The sequence below is a fragment of the Geospiza fortis genome, unplaced genomic scaffold (assembly GCF_000277835.1).
Source record: "Geospiza fortis unplaced genomic scaffold, GeoFor_1.0 scaffold181, whole genome shotgun sequence".
Taxonomy (NCBI): Eukaryota; Metazoa; Chordata; class Aves; order Passeriformes; family Thraupidae; genus Geospiza; species Geospiza fortis.
Genome location: NW_005054412.1, coordinates 521,060 through 547,486, shown reverse-complemented (window position 1 = coordinate 547,486; position 26,427 = coordinate 521,060). Strand labels below are relative to the sequence as shown.

General features: G+C 35.2%; 1 protein-coding gene across 1 annotated transcript in view; it reads left to right on the top strand.

Annotated features, from left to right (window-relative positions):
* The window catches only part of NBEA (neurobeachin), a 373,019-nt gene that overhangs the window by 261,393 nt on the left and 85,199 nt on the right, over positions 1-26,427 (top strand). Inside the window, 3 exon segments of the mRNA XM_031061401.1 lie at positions 14,164-14,281; positions 15,166-15,268; positions 20,975-21,090. Of these exon segments, the coding sequence (XP_030917261.1) occupies positions 14,164-14,281; positions 15,166-15,268; positions 20,975-21,090 (337 nt within the window).

The following is a 26,427-nucleotide window of genomic DNA, read 5'->3' as shown; positions in this document are numbered from 1 at the left end:
AGTGGCATCTGCATCTGGCATCAACTTCTTTTTTCTTTGTATCAGCTTTAGCTGTAGTCTTTAAATTGTGAAAGAGATTACTCCTTTTTTTTTTTTTCCAGGAATGTAAGGTGATGCCTAGTTGAATACCTAATACCTCAAAATGGAAAAAAAAAAAGTCTTATTAGTGCTCAGGTTAAAAAAAAAAAATTAATGAATCTTACTGATTTGGCCATCGCATTCATAGAGAAACATGAGGGTGGCTGTGCCTTCAGTCAGCATATATTTGGCAGCTGAATCTAGATATTACCCTTCTGTCTGGGGTCATAGTTTGTCTTAAAAGAGTTATGTATGAATTTTCTCTAAATTGTAGCAGAGGGTCATGAATTAGTGTCTAAATGTAGGCTTGACAAGATTATTATAGTCTGTATTTCATGCCAGAAACAAAGATGAATAGAGATAGCAAGCTTTTAAACAGACTTTCTGACATCTATAATGTTAGCAGAGAGTGAATGAATGGCAGGATGTAATAACAAATCTTCATTTTTTATTATTTTATAGGGATTAAATGGACCTATGCTCATTCATAATTTCTTCCTAAAATAATTACTAAGTACTACATGAATCACTCATTTTCCATTCTAGTTCACTTTCAAATAATGCAAATTGTTTGCGAAGATATACATACACTAAGACACATAGACCAAAAGATAAATATACTATGAGTTACATTTAGGAATAGATAGGATACATGTAGTTAATACTTTGCGTTTTCATTTTAGCTGATATTTATTTTTGAAGTAAATTTGTGTCTAGACCTAATAATTTTTTTTATGCTTTTTGGGAGAAGTACTTTTTCAAGTTATTTAAATAATAATTTTCAGCCTCTCTTAAAATGGATTTACTGATTATTAGATTTCTGGAGCAGAGATCTATGTTAGCAATTTTTGATTATTAAATTTCTGGAGCGGAAATCTGTGTTGGCAATTTTTGAATGAGAAAGATAGGATGCCTGTCAGTACACTACTGCCTGTTCATTATAGCCCTTTCGAAGATACATGTTTGAGGTTTTCCTTTTTTGTTTATTCACAGCCTGTGTGCAAATAGGAGAGAACCAACTGTGTTGAGGCCAAGGGCTCTAATAGTTTTGTTTAAATTTTTATTCTTATTTATGAATATTCATTCCCATTTCAGGAGTGCAAATAGTCTTACCATTTGTACTTTGTCACTTTTTGCCCAAATGAAAATTCAAACCATGGAGTGATGGCTATGAAGAGATATAATGTTCAATGAGCCCAGTTGTTTTGAAATAATAAAAACACATACCATAGTTTACACATTTTCTTAAATATAGCTCCACCAATGGTTGCCGATATATTTATGTCTATATACATGTTGGAAAAGAGTGAATAAATGTAGCAAAAACATATCCAGGTGCCACAAATACCATCTCATTTTTTGCTTTTTTTTGTAACTGCTGGTGCTAATGTCTGTGTTGATCTTTATGTTAAAAGACAGAAACAGTTCCATTAAAGGAAACCAGCAAGCAGTGCTAGCAGCTTTACTAAGTGTTCCCTGCACCCACTCCCCTTCCCCGTGCCAAAATAGGTTTGTAATTAAAACAAAAAGCATTGTTTCGATCCTATTTTGGTTTTCCTTTCTTTTAATTTTTTCCCCCCTTTTTCTTTTTCCTTGAGCCCATCCTGTCAGGCTGCAAGCGTGAAAGTTATTTTCTGGTGGTGTGATTAGATTGGGGCTGAACTCTCCAGCTGGCAGGCCTGTCTGTGACTGGCGGCGGCCTGTCCCCAGTGCTTGTCATCTCCTGACATGCCTGACAGGATGGGGACAGCAGCCCCAGACAGGTTCATTAGATGGTGTTTTCTACAGCTGGGCTAAAAATAAAAAAAAAAAAAAAGAAAAAAATAAAGTGGGGGAAAAAATAAAAAGGCCATGCTTTGTCAAGGCCCAAGCTGTGGGGGCCCTTCTTGTTGGTTTAAACCAAGGCCTTGTTTTGACAAATTCTGATCTGTGCGGTTTTTAGATTTTCTGACACATTTTTGTTTTCTTCCCCTTTGGCCTGCGCTCTTTGCACTCTGCCTTGTTGCTGCTTCAAAATCCTAACGCTGCCTTCCCGGGAGAGCAGGAGAATGCTTGTGGAGGGCTTGGAAGAAAAATAGAGCACTACAGTGAAACAGCAATAAGTGTTCATTTCCATGGTGATCAGCCCAATGGCACAAAAAACAACCTTGGGGCTCTCAATAAGCCAATTACAAGAAAGGTTAAGGGGTTTATAGTGCCAGAAACATGCCATCTACATGAGAAAATAGTATCATTACCAGCAATCTATGCTGTTAAATACATTGCTGTCGGGTGCTGCCAGAAACATAAGCTGTTTATGTTATTTTGGGAGTTTTGGAAGCTGCTAGAGTTTTCAAATGGTATTGTCAGGCTTTGGTGCAGTACATCAAAAATCTACATGGTTAGATTATGAAACAGTTAAAACCAGTAATGATCTGAAAGCATTACACATATTGGATGTCACAGTGTTAACCAGATGGGTTCAGACTATGAATTTCCTACAGATTCTTATCAGATTTTCACTTTAGATTTTTCTCATAAAGACAAAGGATTTGTACATCATGTATAATTTAAGAATCTTGTATAAAGTTTTTGAATATAAAAAGATAATACCTTGGGGGTTTTTTCTACTGCAGTTATAAAATGCAATTTGATGCCTTTAATTTATGAATTAGTGGCTGTATATTGAGTCCAGGGTTATCTGCTGTTTTTCTTAGGTGTGTCATTTAATTCTGGATATTTTAGGTAGCTACAACATGCTGGAATGTAAAACACTACTAGCTACTGAGGGAAAAAAGGAAAATATTTACTATTTTGCTTACTTTGCCCTTCTCCTTAGGAGTGAGGAGAGCATTACAGCCTTTATGTTTTTTTCGCATTTAGCTGCTTGCAGTGTGAGCACTGCGGTTGCAAACCAAGACCTTCATTCACAGAAATCCTACCACTTACCTTTCCTTTGTATTGTTAGTTACTGCTGCTTTAGTTCATGGTCTCTATGACAACTGTTTAAATTGGGATGGGCAACTGTCATCTGGAGTATTACTGAAAGAAAAGTGTTAGTGAGCACACAGTTCCATAGATAGAGCATTTCAATATAATCCAATTTTAATTGAGCTCCAGAGACTTTGATGTGCTGCTGAAGGTTGGGAGAGAGCTATTCCAGGGAGAAATTAAAGCAGCCCGGCAAGGCTTCACTACTTCAGACTGTCACCATTTTAAATAAGCATTAGCATCAGACTTAACCTTCCCCTATGAAAGATCTCACTTTTTTCCCCTAGGTTTTTTTTTCTTCAGTGCATATAAAGGCAAAGACACTTTCATCTTTTTATATACATTTCTATATTCCCTTGATTAAGTTTGAAAAGCATGTACTGGACCTGAGATGCATCTGAGGCTGTCTATTGGACCTTGTATTACAATTCATAGAAAGAAGTCAAAGCAGAGTGGGGATTATTTTGCAACAGTCAAATGGCATGCGTTGGATTTTCCCTCTAAGACTGCTCTCTAAGAGTACTGTCTAAGAGTAACTCATCATTATTCTACAAAGTTGGATGGGGACTTACTTTAACTTGGTTTCATCATCAATTCCCTTTAATGTAAATAAAGAAAAATAATATTTTACTGTAGATTCTCTGGCTGAGAAAATGAGGGTCCTTCTATAGCTGGCTTTGTGTCCACTGTCTGAGTTTTTTTGTGGTGGTTGTGTGGTTTGTTTCATGTGTAACAGGCAAAAATAGTTATATAACAGTTAGAATAACAATTTTCAGACTTTGTTTTTGCACAGTGACAGGATTAGAAGGTGACTGTAAACTTCTGAACTGTTAAATTAAAATGTTTGCTTCATTTAATTAAACTGTTACAATCCTTCTGTACCATTTTCTTTTTCTCTTACAAATGTATACACATATAAAAAAAACTCCAAAAAGAAGGAAATTCTTAATAATATGGTAAAATTGAGGATGACCATGTATTTTCCAATATATTAATTTACATCAGACAGCATTTCATGTTTGAGAGCTAAGACACTTTTTTACATGACTAATTTTCCTTGCTTTGAATTCACCCTTCCCTGGACTCTATTTTTTTTTTCATTTCTCTTTATATCTGACTTCCTTGGCTTTCAGTGAAAGTGAAGGAAATTTGTGAGATGCTGAGATCACTTCCTGGACAATCTCAGTACTCTCAGCTTCTGCTTCAAGCGGTGGCATTTGGCATACTCAGTTGCAAGAAAAGGATGCATCTTGGGAAATTGAGTCTATTAAAAATAGATTGTTACATAGGGTACTTGTATTCTTTAAAAGAAATGCGATATGCATTAAATCCAGAGTTAATGGCAGTAGAAATAGAACCAATCACAGTACACGCAGTAATCTCTCTATACAAGTTGGTAGCGTTTACTTTCCTCTAAAGTTATTAGCCTGTTGCCCACAGGAAAGAAAAAAAAAAAGGTAAGAATCTGGTTTAATAGAAAAATTTGAATAGTTGGCAGTTGTAATCAATTAAAAAAATGGAAATATCTAATCTCTTTCTGAACCTTGAGTTGAATCCCATTTTATTATTTTTTAATTAAATAAAAGGTAAGAAGCAATTAATTGAGGCTATATGAGAGAACCCTTTTTGACTGAGATTGGCTCACTTTTTCATAGTCGCATAGTACCCAGAAGTCCATAAAATTTAAATACCTTCTGTGTCGGAGCAGCTTGTAGTAGATAAAAACTGAGGCACATTCATACAAAGTACCTCTACATGCTGACAGGTGTTGCAGTAATTTCATACTGGGAACCTGGAGTTCACCACAGGAAAGCCTGTGAGTATGCCCAAATTTATGACATGCAGGTTTGCATTCCACTTGGCTAGAAATCCAAAGAGGAGGGAACTGTATATCAAATCTGCTTTGTGCAGACATTGGAAGGCTAAATGTGTTCCCCAGAATCCACTTTTAGTAGCCAGCTGAGTAGTTATTTTTATTATTTTCCTAGTTTTCATGAAGATTTTTTGCGTAGAATTAGACCCCACCAAATATTTTAATTATCTATAAATTTGACATTTAAATAGTTGAAATTAAAAAAGTTGATGGTTAGGTATGGGAAAAGAGACAGAGAATATACAGAATCTGGCTCCAACTGGCAATTGGAGCCAGATTTACACTTTTATTTTTTATGTGTATTCTGTATACAGAATATATATCCTGTATACAGAATATACATACAAAATAAAAGTGTAAATCTGGCTCCAATTATTGAAATAAATATAAAAATAATTTATGGAGTTTATATACACAGCTTACATTTGATACATGTCAATATTTGTAGTTTTATATGTTCTGTGGAGTTATTTACCAGTGCTTAGTTACAGTATCTGATAAAAATATGTTCTCTAAAGCAAGTATGGAATACATAAATACTTTTTCTATATAAAGTGTAAACTAATTAAATTAGTATTGAGTTACTGCAGGCAGTTTGCAAACACTCCAAGTTAAAATTTTCAGAAGCAACTTTGCTATTCTTTCCTTGCATAGACTTAGTAATATTAGTTTACATTCTGTATATAATAATGAAAATTACCGCAGAATTTTGTTTGCTATTGGAGCTATGGGTTAGGTCTTTCCCAGTGCTATAATTTCTTGTCTTTTCCAGAAATGCAAAACAAACTCATCTTAAGCATGTTTTAGTTGGATAAATAAAGGATCAGTTGATATTGCAATATATTATGAAGAGGAAGATACTTTGATGTATGTTCACCATTATTCACAGGCTGCATAATTGTACTTTGGGGCCTTAGAAGTTGACATAACATAAAGTAGCCCTGAATCTACTCTAAATTCAGACTCCAAGCAAACTGATTTCCAGGAGTCACTGGCAGTCCATACCCAACCCTTCATGGCACAGTTGTGTCTAGATACAATCCTGGGCCATGTGCTTTGGGATGACCCAGGCCGGACCAGACCCACTATGGTCCCTTCCAACCCAGCTGATTCTGTGATTCTTTGAGCTGTAGAATTTTGAATTTCTTGAGGACTTTGCTTGACTGTTACAACCTGTATTGCAGAAATTTTGGGGATTGTGAGGATGTTGTAGATGTACAATATATATCACTGAAAAAAAGATTTTTTTTTTGCATATAAAAATTAATTTTAGATCTATTGCTAAAATTTCAGGAGTAGAATTTGCTCTGATTATATTCCTAAATATTTGGACTAAAGAAAAAGCTTTTGTGAAGTTGAAAACAAAATATTACTGGTTTTTGATCAATCTTATATAGGAAGAGATATTAGGAACATAAAAAAATTAAGCCTGGTAGTAGAATAAAATTGTATTCTATTGACGTGTATAGATCTTAAATCATGTGCATTCTACACTGAATAAATCAGATGTGAAACTGTTAAAATACAAGATGCTTCCACATATCTCCTGTATGACATTAAGTTCATGTCTATAAAAAGAGGGACATGCAACTGTCTTTCTTCCTTCATTTGGTAGGAAATGGGTAATGTTTAACAAAACCCAACATTTACATATTTCCTGAGACCAGTTATAATGCCTTCAGTTATTATAATGTTAAGAATTTGTGATATGGTACATTTGAGTATTTATGAATTTTTTTATTGCATTACACTTTTGAATAAATATGTGCAAGTACCGAGGAAAATAAACAATGAATCAAAACATGCAGAGAATTTTATGATGGCTTTATTCTTGGGAAAGAACACATTACGTGTTTAGGGATACCATACGTTCTTTATTCCTCAAGCTATTTCTATGGTTTTTTTGCTTCTGCTGCATCTTTTCTCAGCTAAAGCTCTCACAAATTCTGTGAAATACACCAATAACACAAGTTTAATAAAGCTGCATTTTTTGTCAAAGAACTATTTATTGAATAAATATCCTGCTTTGGTTTCAACTTACAAGCATTTCATAACACTGTGTTTTCCCTGAATTTTTAGGTATTAAAAGTCCTTTCTTTCAATTGCCTTACTTTTGTTGAGGAGAATGGACCATTTAAGAGAAAAAGCAGCTCTCTGTTTTTATTCCTTAAAAAAAAGTCTGGTTTTGCTCAGATCATAGCAATTTTATGTCTTTTTTGGCATGCCCACTAAACTGTAATTTGTGTGGTTCTAATTGAATTAATTTGATTGCATTTCACTGCTGGGGCAGAATTGCTCAGAGCAATTTGAGTCTGAGATCACCCCTCCCCAGTCTGGATTATCTTTGAGCACGAAATGTAGAGTGAGAATGGAAACATAGTTCTGTTAACATTTCTCACTAGATTTGAGTCTGACATCCCATTGTTGCCAAAGTCAACAAAAAATCATTTTAAGCCTTGTGAGGTAAGTGACACAATCTACTTCAAACCTGTGGCTACCAGAACTACTTGTGAGATTTTGTCCCATTATTTGTTTCTTCAGCCTCTGTGCTTGGAGTTGGGCTGTGCTCTATATGGCTTTATATGGCACTAGGATATATTTGCCATCTACTTCTCCACATGATGGTGATGGCCCCAGCTAGCACCATCAGCTTTATTCATGGTTTTAAAGTTCTTAAATCAGTGGAGCCTCCGCTTAAAACAATAATTGCTGAATATATTTGAAAGTAGAGCCTAAAAAAGGCCTCTGCCTACCTTTTCTAAGGTGATAATGTCTAAATCTTCTACCTCTTCCCGATGCTGTTCTTCCCAAGAGTGTCAGTCTATAGCTGGCATTTCAGGAATTGCCTAAATTGACAATTTATTTTTATTTTGCATAGAAAGAAAACTGTGTAAAGGCACAGAGATCAAAATTAATGATAAAATAATTATTATTCAGAGTTTTATTTGCACTTATATTTGAAACTCTGCACTGGTGTTTCAGAAGTGCAGTATTAGAAATGGTCCATTTAGAATACATAAATATCAGAGTAGGGTTTGGTTTTTTGCTCTAATTACTTTGCTGGAACTACTCCTTAAAAAATCCCAATATCCTTTCCATTCCTTGCCTAAAACACAAAATCATAATGTGCAAAACCATTTTGCTTATGAAAAGAGAAAAATGGCCTGCAAGTGGACCAACTTCAAATAATTTTTCAGGTGATTGCAAATAAATGTGGGAATAAGAGTATCTGTTGCTTTAAGCTGAGTGGGCATTGCTTTAATGGATAACAAAGTGGGTATGCTGACCAGAGAAATCAAATTTAGAAAAGGTTTGGATGAACAGAACCTCATGTTTCAAGACAAGGGGCCTCTCGAAAGCTTAAAAAAACATTGGAAGTAGAAGTATAAGCTGAGCATATTTGGCAAGGAAATAAAGTCCAAAACCACAAAAATAATATCTGCATTTTTTAGATCCCTGAAGAGGAGGAGAAAAATGAAACAGGAGTGCCAATATTTATTTTAAAAAAAAGGTCCTAGAAAAGATTTTAAAACTGATGTGAGTTGAGAAATTATAATGGCACATAATACTCAGCTTATCCTGTACAGCATAACATTACAAGAGCTACTTGAAGGAAAGCTTTTAAGGCTTACAAATAAAGAAACATTTTACACAGAAGCATATTATAAAGAAGAGGAAAAGAGAACCCAATGTAGAGAGAAAGTGAGAACATTTTACTAGACGAAAATGTGCAAAGAAAAAATGAAAATAGTATTTTGCTGAGATTTTATAAGTATTTAATATGATTATGGAAATTGAAGCCAAAACGTTGTTCTTAAAGTTGCCTAAATGTATAAAAAAGTAGTAAGAAGTCAATGAAACCCTAGGATATTAAATTCATTTGAATTGTCCTTTCTGTCTATTTATATTCTCTGATTCCCATTTTAGAAAAGCAAAATACAAGGCATTTCATTATTTGAACTTACCTGATTTTGAATTTTCTTAATAAATATAACTTCTTTTTCCACTTATCTATCTTGACATGATATATCCCTTGTTGTAGTGTACACTTATTTTTCCTACTAAATATAAAAGTTGACCATACTCAGTACTTCATCAAACATTTTGAAATTTTAAATTGCTTACTCAGTGTGGTATTTCATAAACCCTTGGAGTGGGATTCCATGCCTGTCAATGTCTGTCATCTCAATCTGTATTTAGAGTACATGAAGCAATCATGCAGTCTGCCATATACCTATGGTTAACTCTGTCTTGTTAAATTGTTCTGGAGAAGAAAGTTTGCTGTGTGTTCATAGGAGCCATTTGTCTTAACCCATGAGGACATGCATTCAGAATTTCACATTTTCCTTACTGCAAGTTGCAATGCTAGATGACTTTTGAAAAAGGGAAATCCAAATCTCTGACAGGACAGAATGGTTCTCAGTAATCAATTTCATGCATTTCTAACCTCTAAAAGCATACAGTGATGCCAAGCTATTTTCTAAATGCCTATTTTGTACATGGGCCAGGTGCATAACCACACTTCTGTGGCTGGCTGTAGATGGCACTCTGATGAAATGACCAAATGCTGTAATTCATTTTTGTGGGAAGTTCCCTCTGTTTTCTCCACCATGGAGCATGCTCAGTGAAGGGCCCCAGGGCTTGTGAAAGGACTAGAGAACATTTCTTGTGGGAAACAGCTGAGGGAGCTGGGGGTGTTTAGCCTGGAGAAAAGGAGGCTCAGGGGGCACCTCACCACTCTCAAAAGCTCCCTGAAAGGAGGGTGCAGTGAGGTGTGGGTCAGTCTTTCCTACCATGCCTGCAGTAAGAGGACCAAAGGAAATATCCTTAAACTGAGACAAGGGAAATTAAAATTATATATTAGGAGAAGTTTTTTCATGGTTTTTTCACTGCTCATCAAACCAACCCACAATAAGACAAATATATTACCTGTTAATGATACATGCATTTTGCACTAGATATAAATAAAGCTTGAAAAATGTTACAAGTATCAATCAACAGTTTCATTGAGAAATCAGGTTAGAATTAAAACATCCTGAATTAGAAATGTGGCTTCAAAAGACAAATTATGAACTTCCATTGAAAACAGTGGATTCAATTCACATACATAGTCATTAATGAATTAAGCCAAATAGCTATTTTAAAAGGAAATATGTAAAGATTCTTTGCAAAAGACAGCAAAAGAGATCCTTCTTACTAAAAGGTTAGTGACTGAGAATAAATAGGATTGTACAGGCTGTTTTCCTTGATTTCTTTATAGCACCTGATTTTGTGATTACTTCAATTCCAGAGAAGATAATCAAAAGAAAGGGGCCAGAATATCTTTTTGCATGCTGTGTCTGGTGCTATGAGATACCAAAAAACAGTATAAAGCAGCAAAAATGAGCCTTAGTATTTAAGTGTTCCTTTTGTGGAGATAATCTACCAGGGATTCAAGCAAAATGGACACAAGTATTTGAAGTCTTCTGGTTAGTGGAGACTTCCAGCTGTTAATTAACAATTCATTATCAATAATTGAATATCTACTGAATAATGTTTATGATTAAAAATGCATTGATTCTTAATTGAAAGGGAAAAGAATATCTTGATTACATCAGAAATAAAATTAAAATAATGGAGCCTTCATATCTGATCCAAATATGAAAGCACTTGGGTAATGGTACTGTTTCTCCTCTCTGGAACTTTCCATCTGCATCCCATGCTGCTTTACTAACCTAATCTAAATAAGTGTCACCAACAGATGTATTTCCATAGAAGAGAATCTTGAGTTTTAGAGACTTCTCATTCCATTGTTAGGTGAGAGCTTCATCTTGCTGCAATCAATTCTAGCAAATTGATATCTTTAAAACATACACAAATTCCTAAGTGAAAAGGTTTTACAAGGAGAAATGAGCTTTAAACCAAACAGCTGCAGCTGATACTAAATTTGAATTAGTTCAAATATGGATATTGGCCAGTTGTTTTTATTTTAATAAAAACAGCTTATCTAAGATGTATCTAGAATTCTGGACTTACTCATGATTTTTCAGCTATTAAAACATGCCTAGGCAGGAAGCCTTCATGAATGTTTTTAGGAGGAAAACTCATAAAACTATCAAAATAAGGAGTACTGACTTTAAGTATAAACAACCAAGTGTTGGAACTCATGGAAATTTTACTTTCAGATAACTTAGTAACATAATTTCTGTGTATTAGCATAGTGAAATGGTTTTATGAGCAATGTTTTTATGAATAATGAAAAATACAATACATAAAGTATGTAAAATATGTAAAATAGATAGGACTTCATTCATGTCCCATGAGAAAATGAAAAGGTAAAAATCATTCTGGAAGGAAAAAAAAAGGTATATAAGCCTTTTAAAGGGTTCAAATTCAGAAAAATAAAATTACTTTGAATTGGCTGTTATAGCAGCAATAAGAAAGAATCCTGCTACAATGTCAGTAATACCTGCTGTAAATTGTAGATATCTAATAATGGGAGGTTTAATGCATCACAAGAAAATGGTGTAAGATGAATGTTATGGAGGATGGCAAAAATGGGTAGTATATCTTGGACAGGAAAACGTTACAACAGAAATACTGAAATAATTCAGATAATTTGATAATGGCAAGATAATCTGATATTTGTAGGACTAATAGACAGTTAAGAAGAGTGTAATTGAGGGTATTAATTGAATTATAGACTCCTTTACTTCCTCTGATTTCCTATTCCATTCTACTGTTTTACTGGAGTGCTATCATGTGTCATTCATTTAATAGTGGGTTGAATGTACCTCTGTGTAGTTGCAATTGCTTTATGCTTAATTAAAAAAGAGGAGGAAGTAAAAGGCAAGCAGGGTATGATTGGTATGCAGTGTGCTTTTAGTGTTGACCTATAATAACTATTCTGTGCTATATATCAATACATCATAAATGTATTATTGTGAATCCTCTAATATGTTAATATATAGAATATAGTTAATAATAAACATTTCTCTTTACAAAAACACAACTAGAAATATTTTTGATACAAAAAGTTGTTTCCTGAAGTATGATGCTTTGTCAAGGAGCTAATTTTTGGGCAAATTTGCTCGCTGCTGTAGATCTGGTTACAGCTACATATATGTCAAACTCCTCCCTCTGAGAGACTGTTCTCCTATTTTAGCTTTTTAAACGTGAGTGGTTTCCTCAGACTTTCTTCTCTTTAATTTAAAAACCTGCGTATTTACAAAAATTATGTATCAGATAGCAGCAGAATACATTCAAAGAAGGAGAGTGCTTCAATCTTCGAAGTCATTGTTCTTATCCACCTGAATTTCACATACATCATACCAGAGGTATCCTAGCATCTGATCTCAATGAAAGAAAATCAAGGAAAATTTTGTTTATTTAGCTTATCAAAGAGAAGGCTAAGCAGTAAGTGGATCCAGTCTGTAATTATCAACACAAGGAAAAGTTACCTGATACTAGAAAGCTCACAGACAAAAGTGTCACAAGATCTATCAGAGTTCAAAGGAAAAATAAGGTGCAGATTTCTAACCATTGCAACAATTTAGTGTATGAGGTAGCATTACACAGCTGACCTGTGACTGAATAGAGGGAGTCCATAGTCTTTTGCACATGTCTATGTGACCTCCAAAGAATCAAGCTCCTCCCTTCTTCCAAGCTGTGTTTAACTGGTGCGGAAAGCTGAGGTGAATGAAACAGTGTCATTGGCCACAATGTTGGTCTAAGAGTTCTGTCTGTAACTTACCCTCATGTAAACAGTACAGAGGGAATGCTGTGTTCCTCTAACTGGTCTCTATCAAGGACAGAACTAATTCTGAATGCCCTTCCATGTGCTGAAGCACTTTTTTGTTGTTTCTGTTATTAACATCCTCTCTGAAATAGACTCATTGTGGTTATGAGAAAAAGGCTGTACACCAAGTGCACCAACTGAAATTAGCTTTTTCGTGTATGGAGACGTACTACTAACTTGAAGCCACATCAGTGAAAGATTGGAGAAATACAATTCCCATTTCCTCAAGCATGAAGGATCACTGACAGCAGCAGCATATGGTCTCCCTAACATTTTCCTGTTCAGAAGCTGGGGGAGGTCATGATTAGGGAAAGTAAAGACCTCAGACGAGTGAGTAAAGCGCTGGGAGCTGGTGTATGACAGCTTTTGTGTATCTGATGGAGAGCAGAAAAATTCAGTCTCTTCAGTCTGAAACGTTCCTTTAGGGAAGGTGTTCACGATATTTCTTTGTTTCACTGAGGCTGCAATTCTCTCAGTGGCTGCCTAGGTAAAGGCACCGTGTACAGAGACTGGGAAATGCAGATGGGTATGGTGAGGATCCCCATCCCAAATAAGTGACTCCTCCCAGGAGTGCCATGGCAGAGCCCCCCTGAGCAGAGGTGCAGGGCTGAAGGCAGCCTACCAGCTGATGAAAATGATTGGAAAAGAATTGTTCTACAGTGCATGATACAAGTTAATAAAAATGACATATAATTAAATTGTGTCTTTTTTGTCTATTTTTTGAACATCCAAAACACTGAAAGAAAAGTGAAAAAATATTATTTGATATTAATATCTAGTCTTATATTAATTCACTCAGTTGAGAAAATTTAAGACAGGAAAAGCAGTGCTAATTTAAACTATTTTATTTTAAAATATTTTCACATTAAGTTTAAAATGCAAAATTAAAACCAGTAAATTTTGTCCGTGGTTTGGAATATTTGATGTATCTAACTTCAGAAAAATTATTACGGTGACATACTGGTTTTGCTAATTTTCGTACTTATTAATAGAATGGGAGGACTTTAAATTTATGACCCTGAAGTGGATGTGAATAGCAAGTTATATTATTTTGGTTGTTCTTTGCACAAGGCAGCCTCAGAAGTAAATCTGGTATCTGATAGATAACTGACAACTGTGTCATGCACACTGTTGGAAGAAGATGAGCATAATTGGAAGTGTGTCTGTTTCCCTTTACTTGTTTGTAGAGTTTGAGTTTTTGGTTGTTTTGAGGAAATTAATTTGATGTGACATGTGAGAAATAGATCTTTGGAGTATCAGGTTACAGTAATTACTGATATTCTTCTAACAGCAGGTACTCCTTTTTTTGCCTTTCTTAAAAACATTTAAGTTCATTTTAAGTCACTGATTTTAAGTATTAATGGGACATGATTAACTTAATTGTTGGGTAAAATTTCCTCTCTTCTTATATAATATTTTATCAAAAAATTCCTGCTAATAACTCTCACCCTGACTTTCTTTAAAGGTCCTTGCCTATACTGAAGGCCTTCATGGAAAATGGATGTTCAGTGAGATTCGAGCTGTTTTTTCAAGACGCTATCTTCTCCAGAACACAGCTTTGGAAGTGTTTATGGCAAACAGAAGTAGGTCATAGTTTGTATTTGTTGCATAAAACTGTGCTAGTGGTTATTTTGTGTTTTATTTATTAATCTTAAAATTAAAACTCTGTGCTTCCTTTGATAAAGTGCTTATGTCTGTTCTATAATGCTTCCTCTCATATGTGCTCAGTACAAATTTTATTAAAAACAATCATATAAATCAATTTCACTGCTTTCTGTCCAGCAGTGAGATTTATTTACCGAACCAGATCATTGCAATTGGTAAATTCTTCAAATGTTGGATAGGAAATTTGCTTTTTCTGTTGTCTCATCCTTCTCCTCAATTGTCTGTAAATATTCTAGTGGAACATATAAAAGGATATTTCCTTTCCTAATTATAAAATGAATTAAAGTTAAAAAGTACCAGAGCAAGAAATTAATCTTTTCAGTTTTCTGTATCTGCTACTCTGAATCACAGTTCACTGGCTGGTGAGGTGTGTAATGGTCTTTTACCTGCAGGACCTCTGATGTAAATTTTGATTTCAGCTGGAGAGGGAATTGAACAATTCCTTGTTCCTGGCTGTTTTAAGGCACTGATTAGAAGAGCAAATGCCACACCAGCTAATGAACAGCTTCTCAGCCTGATAAGAGATTTTATGGGTTAATAGTAAAGTGTTTTTCCTCTGAAGTAAACAACACTCAGGTCTTCTGCAAAATGGGAGACTAGATGATAAAATGTTAACCAGCTAATTATACATAGGTCTGAAGAATGTCAGGAATTTCTGTTTTACCTTGGATCCCCAGGAGGATAAAAGTGGAACTGACTTCTCTCCCCAAATAAAAACCTGAGCATTTTAAAAATACATGCAGGTGAATAAACAGACTGCTGCAAATGTTTTACTAGTACATATTTTCTTTTCTTCATTTAGCTTCTGTTATGTTTAATTTTCCTGACCAAGCAACAGTGAAAAAAGTTGTGTACAGCTTACCACGTGTTGGAGTAGGAACCAGCTATGGTTTGCCACAAGCCAGGTAATTTAATTAACATAGTTTTTATATTTTGTGTTTATTGTATTATACAGTTGGTAGTTTTTAAATATCAGTGCTAAAACATTATTCCTGTCAACTCTAGATTTTCTTTTTCTTAAGTTTAGTATGAGAAACATTACCCTTTACTTACTATATGGCCTGTTAGTATATGGAATAGAAGTAAAAGAAGTAAGAGATAAAAAAGTAAAATAAATAAATTAGATAATTAGATTTTTTTCCTTTTCAATTACAGGAAATAAGCACCTTCCATTGAAAATACTTACACCTTATGTCTTCAAAGTCTGGTTTTAAGAATGTATAATTCTTAAATGTTCATCCTTGCTGTGATTTTTATGCAGGATGTGAAACTGAACTTGACTAGTTTTGCTGTTTGCTGAATGTAAATTATTATATATATATGAATGTGTGGGATTTTACTTCATTTCTTATCAGCATAGTGGCTATTTTGCAATTTTCAAATTTCTTCCTTTCATTAGTATAGTGCATTCTTCTTCTTTTCTTTCTAAAATTGAGGCGCATATATATTTTTGAAAGAACAATTAAGGTTGAGTTTTAGAGATTTTCACATACTATGGACAACTACAGTTTTTATTCCCTCATCAACATCAACATCAAATCAGCCTATGGCCAGAAATAAGGCTGCAAATAGTCAGATCTTATATTATAAACGTATTCCTGTTTCAGGGACAGGTGAGATGATCTTCATGTGTATTTCACTGTGTTAGAGTGGGGACATTTTTTGTTTGTTCTTCAGTTCAGGATTAACTTCTGGTGAAAATGAGACAAAAATAAAGAAATACTAGGGAGCGAGGAAGCAGCATGATATTAACAAAATATGGTACTTTGGGGTCAGACCCCCATTTGGCTTGATTTGGCCAAAAAGCCAATGACTTAATAATCAGTGTAGCGTCTGGGATGTGTCTTTCTCTAAGTAATTTCCTACAAACTAAAACTTCACATTGTCCTTGTTTTATCCCAGTGCAAAATGTGGAAATACTCTGAAGTGTCAAAGCATTTGTAGAACTGGAGGACTGTTTCATTCCCAGATGAACATCATTCCCTGTCATGAGCCCAAGAGTCTCATGATACCTAAGGCTTGATCTCCTGAATGTGTTGAAGTCTTTAGGCAAACTGCCAAATTTCTCAAGTTTTCAGTGAGATCAAGGCGAAGTTGGGGCATTTATTTGGAAGGCGCATCTTGTTAATATTTGCATTGTTCTTCCACATACTAAAGTTAAAGGAAATGCTGTCTCTAAATGGAAAGTAATAGCATTCTTTTCTGAAATAGAAATGGCCACATGTTCTAGCACAAACAAAATGCAAATTTCTCAATCAGAATTTCATATTTACAGTGACATTTTTTACTTTTGAAATTCATATCCTTTGTGCATTATTCAGTGAATAATTGTCTGAAAAAGTTTGTTGATATATAATTATTTAGAAAAGTTTCATCTTCAATATAATATGCACTTATTTCCATACCTTTTTGATTAAAGTTCAATTTGAAACAAAAATGGGCTTGCTAGCCTTCAGAATATATCTGGCATGTGGTAGTGAAGTTATTTTTCTTTCTTTCTTTTTTTTTCGTGTAATCAGTGTATGATTTATGCATAATAAAAACTCAGTAATCATGGTTCTTTTCCTTTTTTCCCCTGTCTACATACCCTTATTGTCTTCACTAGGATTGTAGTGGAATAACTAAGGGGAAATATGGCTCTATAACTGCTCTGTAGTCAATCTTTTGTTGATGTTTGAATATAGTTTGCCTTCCTGTGAATATGTTGGCTCTGGAATGCTAATTTTTAAAATTATGCTTATTTGCATAACTAAAATAAGGCAAAATTATGCTGAGTAACCAAAAGGAGCTGCTATACTGAGTAAAACATTATCTTTTTTTTTTATCATCACAATTTTCCAGATTAAGTCGTACCTTAAAATATCTTAACAAAAGAAGATCTTTCTGGTTGTTTTGCTTAAGTTCTTTAGTTTTATTTCTGCAAGTAATATTTCCTCTCTGATACTACTCTGATAAATGTCACCTAGAGTTAATTACAGTATCATAAAGGCTTACACTCATGATGGAAACATTCCAAAGAATTAAATTACTTTTAATGCAAAACATGGCTTTTAAGTGTATTTCTGTTTTCCTGATGAAATCCTGGAATTAAGAAAGGTGAAAGGAAGTAGAAGTAAATAGAAATATTTATGATCTAATAGCTCAAAGAATTAGAAGCAGGTGAACCATTATGACTTCCTAAGACTCTACAGACCTGCTGTTCAGAGCAAGTTTTCAGTTTGCCTCTGCTGCCTTTCCAAACAGCTTGTTTAATGCTCTGATTCAACAGAGTTCAAGCCTGTGCTTAATGTTACAAAGAAGTAATTACATCCTTAAAATCAGTCACATGTTGAAGACTTCAGTCTGATTTAGTAATCAAATTAGTCTGTCTTTGATAAATGCATTTTCACTGTTCCTGAAACATGCTGCATTGATTGTAGTTTCCTTATGACCTTGCCAAATGATACAACTGGGCAAACAATGCTGCGTCTTTTAACCTCTGCAGCTCCATATGATTCTACATAGGTAGAATAATATCTACTGTTTTAGCATGGTATTATCAGACTACTTTTTATAGTTCTAACCCCTCAGGTGTTAGAGGGGACACACACATTACTGATGTCTTTTTATTGAGGGCAACATCACAGCTCAGAAACCAGCTGTGAGCTGCCCAATGGTTTCCTAGCATACTGAGATCAAAGAATTGGTAAAAGATACAGTGTCTTTGTCCCTAAAGATACTGACACCTTCCCCTGAAATTCTGTGGGCTACTAATGCATTCGAGAAAACAATGGCTTCAGTTGATAAAATCAAGGAATTAATTTTTTTTCTGAAAAAAAATGTATTTTGGCTGTTACAGTAACTATATTCAGCATCAGCTCAGTTCTGCCATGTCAGCAGCCTGCTGTTGGATCTCCAGATCTTACAGCTGGTTGCAGAGGTTGAGTTTTGTGAAGGGAGAGAGATATAAAAACTAAGATTTTATGCCATCAAAGTATAAAACCCTTCTTAGAACTTTGATTAATATGGATGTTGATGAGTTTTTTTGCCTTTCCTTGGAAAATTACTTTCCCAAGTCTTTATTTTTTTTCTCTGAACTGAAGCAACACATGACATCATGCAGGTGTAAGATATCTAAATATTTTTTGTATGAGATTGCATTGTATCTAACTAAATTAAAAGTGACTGTGAAAGGGAGCGTGTCAGATTCCACATATGGAATATATAATATCCCTTCCTTCACCAAAATGGCCTGAATTGTTTTCTAAATAAATTTAAATGTATAAAAATTGAAAAATTGGATCATTCTGTTGTACATCAGAGTCTTCTGCAGTTCACAGTTCTGCAGTTTGAGTAGATATTTCGTGGTTCTCTAGAAGCAAAGGAAGTACATTCATTTGTGCATCTTCATATGGGTGATGGCATATTGCAGAAAGAAATGGTTTGATCAAAGTTGGGCGGTTTTAGCAAAACAGAAAACAGTGGGTCTTCCTGTGTTAGCTGAAACAAGCAGGTGTGGAACCAATTTATTGTGCATAATTTCTTCCAGTCTGTTGAAAAAATGTGAATCTTTCAAACACGGTAGATAAGGAGTAAATAAGGATGTTTTTAGTATATTTTGATTTTCTGTAGAGTTCACTCAAATCAGGCATTCAAATGCAAAGTCCAGTACTTGACAGTTTATAGATTTTTGAGACTCCCTAGGAGATTGTGAATAAAGTCTGAAAGCAGCTACTAAGCTGATACATAAATGTTGTTTTGTCATGGGAGGAACAGAAAGTCTGTGACATAAATGCTTTCTAAATTTAATGATCTCTTTAGTATTTTTATTTTCTCTGTTTATTAATTTGCATGTAGCATTAGTCAGAATTTACTGGAAAATACATGTCTTTGAGAGTTGTACTGTAAAAAAGTTGTTATTCAATGAAATGCAATATTAAGTATGATTACATTTGGATATTTCTTCAGATAAATTGTTTCATAAGCATTATAGAAACAACTTTAAAATATTTTGCATTTTCTCCTGTGTTCTAGTAAAGTGCATTTATGTTTGGTATCTATAGTCTACTGTAAAATAAGACTAGCCAAGCTGGCAAGACCTAACGTACTGTTATTTGGGTAAATACCCTTGCATGGTCATTTTTGTAGCCCAGTTTTGGAAGCTGAAATATGGCAGCCGTTGACAACTTACACACTGGCAATTTAGACAAATAATTGTAATAACTGTTATTACACTCCAGTCACATGCCAATACACACTCATCCTTTCTCTGGAAAAAGTTTAGTGCATCTCCAGGAGTATGTGCATGTATCTTTAGAAGTAGGTGGTTCACATTTTTGTAAACACTGCCCAGTTCGACACCTTCTATATTACTAAGTTTTAAGAAGATACTCAGCTTCCAGAGTCTAGAAATAACACACAGTGTGCCCAGGGTGCAACTGAAAGCTGAAGAATTGGGTGTCCCTATTTAGTCTTGATAAGCTGTGTAAATACTGTCACATATATTCTTCAAATTCATTGAATTCAGACTACCCATTAGGAATTGTCTTTTTTATTGTTGATGTTCTTAACATGTATAAACATTTCTCTATTTTTACACATTTCTAAGACCTAAATCCCTTCTTAAAAAGGTATCTGAGGAGATAAAAGAAAATAAATTCATTTTCTTTTTAAAGATTTCCTTGTCTTTCTCCTTTTTTAAGGCAAGAGCTATTTTCTCTAGAAATGAGTTTTGAACAATGAAACTGCTTCTGCCTGTTGCAGATTTTTTTCATTAATGCATTAGTCTAGACTGACTCTAGTCTCCTATGTTTTACCAACCAGGGACACTATATACAATGGTTAATTTAAGACTTGCTGCATTGTATTTTTTTATTGTGATGTTGTCAGATTGAATGTAGAAGAGTTGAGGTTTTCTGCTTTTCTCTTCCTTGGCAAGTAGTTTCTCCCTTATCCAGCCATGTAAGTTTCAAAACATATGTGGAAAATGAGTATCATAGACGCTCCTGCTCCTCTTCCAAATTTGAATGAAATGCAATTTAGAAGTCACTATGAAGAGACAGGCAGATGAGCATGTGAGCAGATAACTGAGTAAAATTTGTTTCTTTCTGAAACCAGGCTATAAATAGAAATCTTCAGGTTTACTGAGATATAGGAAAGAATCATGGGTAGTTGACCATAGTGGAGGTGCACAAATTGTGTAATAAATATAGTCAACCTGTGAGATGGAAGTGTACGTCACTTTAATCTATCACTCACTCACATTAATGAATTTATCTCAATATACCCCTTTGAAACAGGGACATGGTATTCCTCTTTTATTCCTTCTGGACAAACCTGGCACCAGGAGGTCTGCGGTTTCTTTTAATCCCAGTCTTTTAACCAGATTCAGAATAAAATAAACCACAAAATATAATATTCTGATTTATTGCAATGCTGTAGTAGAGATAAAATAAAATATAGTTCCTAATTTTAGATATTTCTGAAATAAGGGTAATAGTGTCTTTTGACTTCATTAAATGAAATAAAAAAGCCTCTAAGACAATCTGAAATTAATCACACTAAAAATGTTGCCCTACATATTAACATTTAATGACACTCTTAAAAAAACATTCTTTAAATGCATTTCCTAGGAGAATCTCTCTGGCCACACCCCGACAACTTTATAAATCCTCCAACATGACTCAACGCTGGCAGAGACGGGAGATATCCAACTTTGAATACTTGATGTTCCTCAATACTATAGCAGGTAAGGCTTCTGGCTCTTTAATCCCTCCTAAAATGTTTATGTTTGTAAAAGTCTTAAGCAACATGACTTGATAGAATACATTTATCCTACTAGAATTCAGCGGCAGCTTTGTGATATATTCTGAAACACACACACATTACATTTTATCAGAAAATGCACAACCTATCACAGAGACTTTAGATTCATGTATTACCGTGAAGGCTGTTCCTTGCTCCTCTTCTGCCATTTCCTCTGCTGACAGCTTTGTCTGAAGCTTTATTAGAGTCAACAAACCATTGCCAGAGAGTGTCTGGAAATAATAATGGGAAAATGTAATTTTGCTACTTCATCATTCTCAGCAACAGCAACTAGACAGCAGAATAACAACAGTATTCTGCCTAGTACAGATGTCACCTGGATTGTGGTATGATTAGATTACAGCATCTTTTCTCATTTAGTTCTTTGAGATGAAATATAATATCAGATTAGGTATTTAAAATGAGAAATAACTGCCATAGACATCCATTTGTTATTGGCAAAAGAAGAGCTTTTCTGGCAATTGTCATTAATTAAACATTCAGGAAGATATTATTCCTTTCACCTTTCCCTTTTCTATGCGTTAACTCCAGTGTTAATTTTAAATGTAAAAAGCAGCAGTTTTATACACCATATACAGAGATTTCCAGGAGGTTGTCTACTATTATGATTCCTGCCTGTAGCACACATGCTGCTTATGAACCTGCCTGTGGAGAGCCTCATACAGATATTTCACTTCAGTGAGCTTTAATTTGAAACCCAAATTAAATTCCACCAGGCATCACTTTGTATTCCAGCGTTACAACTTTCATCTTTACTTGGTCCTGACTCATGCTCGAGGTTATCCTCAGGCCAGACATAAGACACATGTAAGTGTGAAACCCAAAGGTAGCACTCGTTATGCTGACCAGTCTGGGGACAGTCACTGCACTCTTCCCAGTAGGGCAGTGGCAGAATTCAGGAGCTGTCAAACTCGCTTGCTTTGGACCCTCAGGCTTTGGCCTCTGTGCTTAGATGGTAGTCACTGTCCATGCATCGAGTCTTACGGATGTTAATAAATGTGTCATCAACTTATCCCAGTGTGATACAGAAGTGTTACCACTGAACAGTTGGAAATCTGAGGTCATGTTTACCTTGTGCAGTGGAGCAAAAAGCAGAATCCCTGAAACTACTGGAGATCAGGGCTGGAAAGTCCATATGGTGAAGTCCAATGCAAGTCACCAGCTTGGTTCCCAAACATTTTACTGAGGTCTCGCAGATCTCTGCTGGAGGAAGGAGCCCTGCTGAGTGTTTATTGCCTCTGGTGCAGAGCCAGAATGCCTCTATCCTGCTTCTGGACACTGGCCTGTCTCCAGCTGCTCCGTGCCTCTCATGCATCCGCTGCCCTTCTAATGATGAGGAAATGCAGGCGGACCCTTGCCGGCTCCCTGGCTGCCTCACCTGAACTTGGAGGATTTACTGGAGACCTGGGAAGTTAGCCTAGGTCCCTTCAGTCTTTGTCCAATACATTACCAATAGAACTGTCCTTCGCTGGTAATTTCCTTTTTATGTATTCATTTCTTCTGTAAGCAGTGAATTTAAGCTCTTTAAAAGAGAGTAGACAAGAGATAAGCCATTTTCACATAATATTTTTAAAATTTTTAATCAGTTTAAAACTCTAAGGTCATTATTTTTTAGGTACCTCACCAAAGCATTCAAACCTGGAAGACAGTGTTATGTCTGAAGTCAATTAGAAATTGCAGCAACACACTAAAATATCTCAGTTAACAAGATTCAGCCTGAGTAGATTCCCTCAGAGTACCTCAAAGGTCTCAACAAAAATATTTTTTGACCTGTTTTTTGATACTAGTACTACTGGGCAAGCTTTATAGCCGAGCACTTGGGGTGATTGCATGAGACAGGATTCTCTTAAGGTCATTTAGTGTCATTCATCTGCCTTATAACAGGATGGCTTGATATTAGCATTCCAGGTTTCATCTGCTATGGCCAAGGTTTGAAGGATTACTGACTATTTGTTATTTTTGGTATGTGTCCATGAATTTCTGTCCTATTTGAAAAAAATTGTTTGGTCATTATCCCTGGAAGTCTCACTCTCTGACTCAAGGCATTTAATTTCTAGCAGATTTATTGGTATCAGTCTCTTACAGATAACTCTCATTTGTTCATGTAATCTCATGATTGCATAGGTTAATTGTATAGGATGCCTTGCTCATTTCACATCATTGTCTACCATGAAATCTTTCAGCAGTATGTGATTAAAAAAAAAAATAGAATAAAATTTATCCTTGGTAGCTGAACTTGCCAATGGCACACACAAAACCTTTTCTGAAAAAAACACCAGAGAATGAAAGCTTATTGAAACCTAACAGGCAATTCTATACATGACAAAAAGGTCTTTATTCTAGCTTGGAACAAAACCCAAACTTTTCCAACTTTTTGACAGAAATAAAAAATCCCCTCAAGTTCTTTTTTGGAAGATCAACCAGGTTTTTTAGTTTTAATGAAGTCTGCACTTCATCTAGAAAGCTCAGTTCCAAAAACTCATTAAGTACTTGGTGGTATTTGCTAAGAATCTCCTCATAAAGTTCCTGGCAAGGCAGAAACCCACCCACAATGGAGTGCACATGAGCTCGAAGTCTGGTCACTGGAAAGAAAGTTTCAAAGAAGAAATATATGTTAGAAAGTCTAGAAGTTCTCACATCCCCAAGCTGATCCTGGCTCCACCATTGCGTGGCCTTGTACCACCAGGGGCTGAGATCTGGGAAACTGCAGGGTTGGGAGCTGTGAGGCAGTCTGAATGACACCAGTGCTTTAACAGCTTTGCCTGCATTCTGTAAGTCTTTTTGAAAGGTGTTCCTCAAAAAGATTTCCCTTACAACAAGTAAGTGTTTTCTGATGATGCACTAAAAAATTAATAAGTCTACCAGAAATATAGTGCTGGAAGTGAAGAACCTCTACTACTTGTTGCCCTGGTTTTGATAACTGCCCAAGTACACCTATATTAAACAGACACAAAATCTTATATGTACTGTAGACAGGACCCTTAGCAGTCAGAAGAAAATACAGGATTTTCTATTTTGTAGACAAAAATAGAGTACTGAATATACTTGTGACCTCCTTTCCTAAGTAAAGATGTACTTTCTTTTCTTTCTTCTTGGAAATCCAATTTCCAATTACAGTCCTAATTATACTCTTTTGTAATGAGATTCCATAAGAAATATCTCCTTATAAGTTACAACTTCTCTGCCAGTAATTGTTAGTGTAGCAGCAATGACCTAGTTTTAGTGTATAACTGTTTATTTAAGCAGCATCCTATTCTCTAATGGTATGATTGTTTTCAGCTATTGAGAAATATATCCATCCTCTTTTTTTTTATTCATGTTGCCATTAAGCTCCTACTGGGTTATTCAGCAAATCTGAGCTGTAGCTTAGTCAGAAACATGGAGGTTTGACACTTAAGAATTGTGGATTATCTGCTGGTAAGTGGGTGATAAGTAAGGTCACTTCACTGTTTTCTCTTCTCATCCAAATAGAGGTCCCCTAATAAAGTGGTTTAGCACATCTTTTGCCCATTCTTTGTAGCTTCCTTTTTTTTCTTCCAATAGTGCTTAATTAGTCTCTAGCCCTCTACACAAGAGTAAGGAAGCGCTGGTGTTTCTTTGTTATCCTCCTCTGAAGTTACACAAGAAGCAGTAGCCTTGGAAGAGTGACGTTCAGAAGTGAGGGTTCTGACACCAGCTTATTTCTCCCATTGTGACATCATGCAGCCAGGTCCTTTCTCACAAGAAGTCCTTTGCCCCTTTATTAATACTGTTAATTACGCAGACTGGTTGGCCTCTGTACAACAGAACCGCTGAAATAAATACATTAATCTCTTCTTAAATCTCTCCCTGGTTTGCTGGTATGTCTGTCCTGAGAAGCATGGTTCCTGGCTGTCCTATAGGTCCTTTATATTTGAAGTATCCTCTGGAAAAAAAATCCATCGTTCTATGATATTTTCTTTAATTCTTACATCATCCTATTATCCCCTAGAAACATCGCCATGCTTCATGTTTAGATTAATTGTTTCTGCTGTGATCTGTGCTCACAGATCTTATATGCTTAATAACTTTCTACTTCAGCTCCCAAAGATCTCTCTTTCTAGATCATTTCCTATCCAATCCTATGTGTGATTGCTGGCACTTGCATTGGCCTGATGCCTCATTGCAATTTCAGTTCAAAATCTCTCTCCATCTTCAAAATTCTAAAGCCTTGCTTCAACCTGTCTCGCTGGCCCTCTAGTCAGCTATTTTCTCACCTCCCTCTTCTGTTTCCAAGCTCTTCACCTCTTTCTTGCCCTCTTTTCTGGCTCGAGCATATTTCATCATGTTTACAGCTCTGGGCTTTCCTCCCAAAGGTAAACACTGAACTCTGCTACTTATCAATCAGTCTCAGTGTTACACTCTCCATGGCCCTGGTTTTTGTCCTGGCTCTGGAGACATAAGCCTTTCTGGTCACCTCCCCCCTCCTCCCTCTACCTGCTTCATTCTCAGGGATCCTTTTGTTTTTGCTGTGATTATACTAATCGTCCTCTCTGCCTGGGACCAGCATATATGTCAACTGAACCCTCTGGGCAACATAGGAAACAAGTAATTTTTACTATTCTCAATTAAAAGATTATTAAAAAAGAGCGCTTAAAAGTAATCCCACTACAGCAAAAGGTATCAAGAGGAGTGGGAACAAGAAGTTCTTTTTTAATATCATTGCAGTGCCCACTGTTTTAGCTAGAAGTCTAGATTTCAAATCAATTTCTCAGTATTTAACTAATTTCTGCTGTTTGATTTCAAATTGCAGTACATTAAATGTGTACTTGCATTTGTATTTATTGGAATTTTAATTCTTTTAAATCCTACATGCCACTACTTTTAAAAGAAATGAAGAATAATTGCATCCATAAGTTTTGTGAGTAATTTCTTCTAGTGGAAAGGGATTATTTTTAAAGGTTTATGGAAAAAAAATGACATCCTCAATTAGGTAATAAATTCAGATGAACTTCTTCCCCCTCACCTTTTTTTTTTGCCTGTTTAGCATTTTCCACTTTTTTACTCTGTGATGTACAAGCCCTCACTGGTTAATTATGTATATATTTAGCTACTGCATGTGTTGGGCTTATTATTGTCATCTAATTAGATGTAACTTGAACTACTTACTTCTAGAAAAATCATTAAAAATTCTTTCCTAATGACCTAGAGATGACAAAATGTCTGTAAAGTGTGAAGAAGCAGACAAGCACAGGAACATCGCTCTTAAAGAGTGTTAATCCAGATGCTGCAATCATCTAAT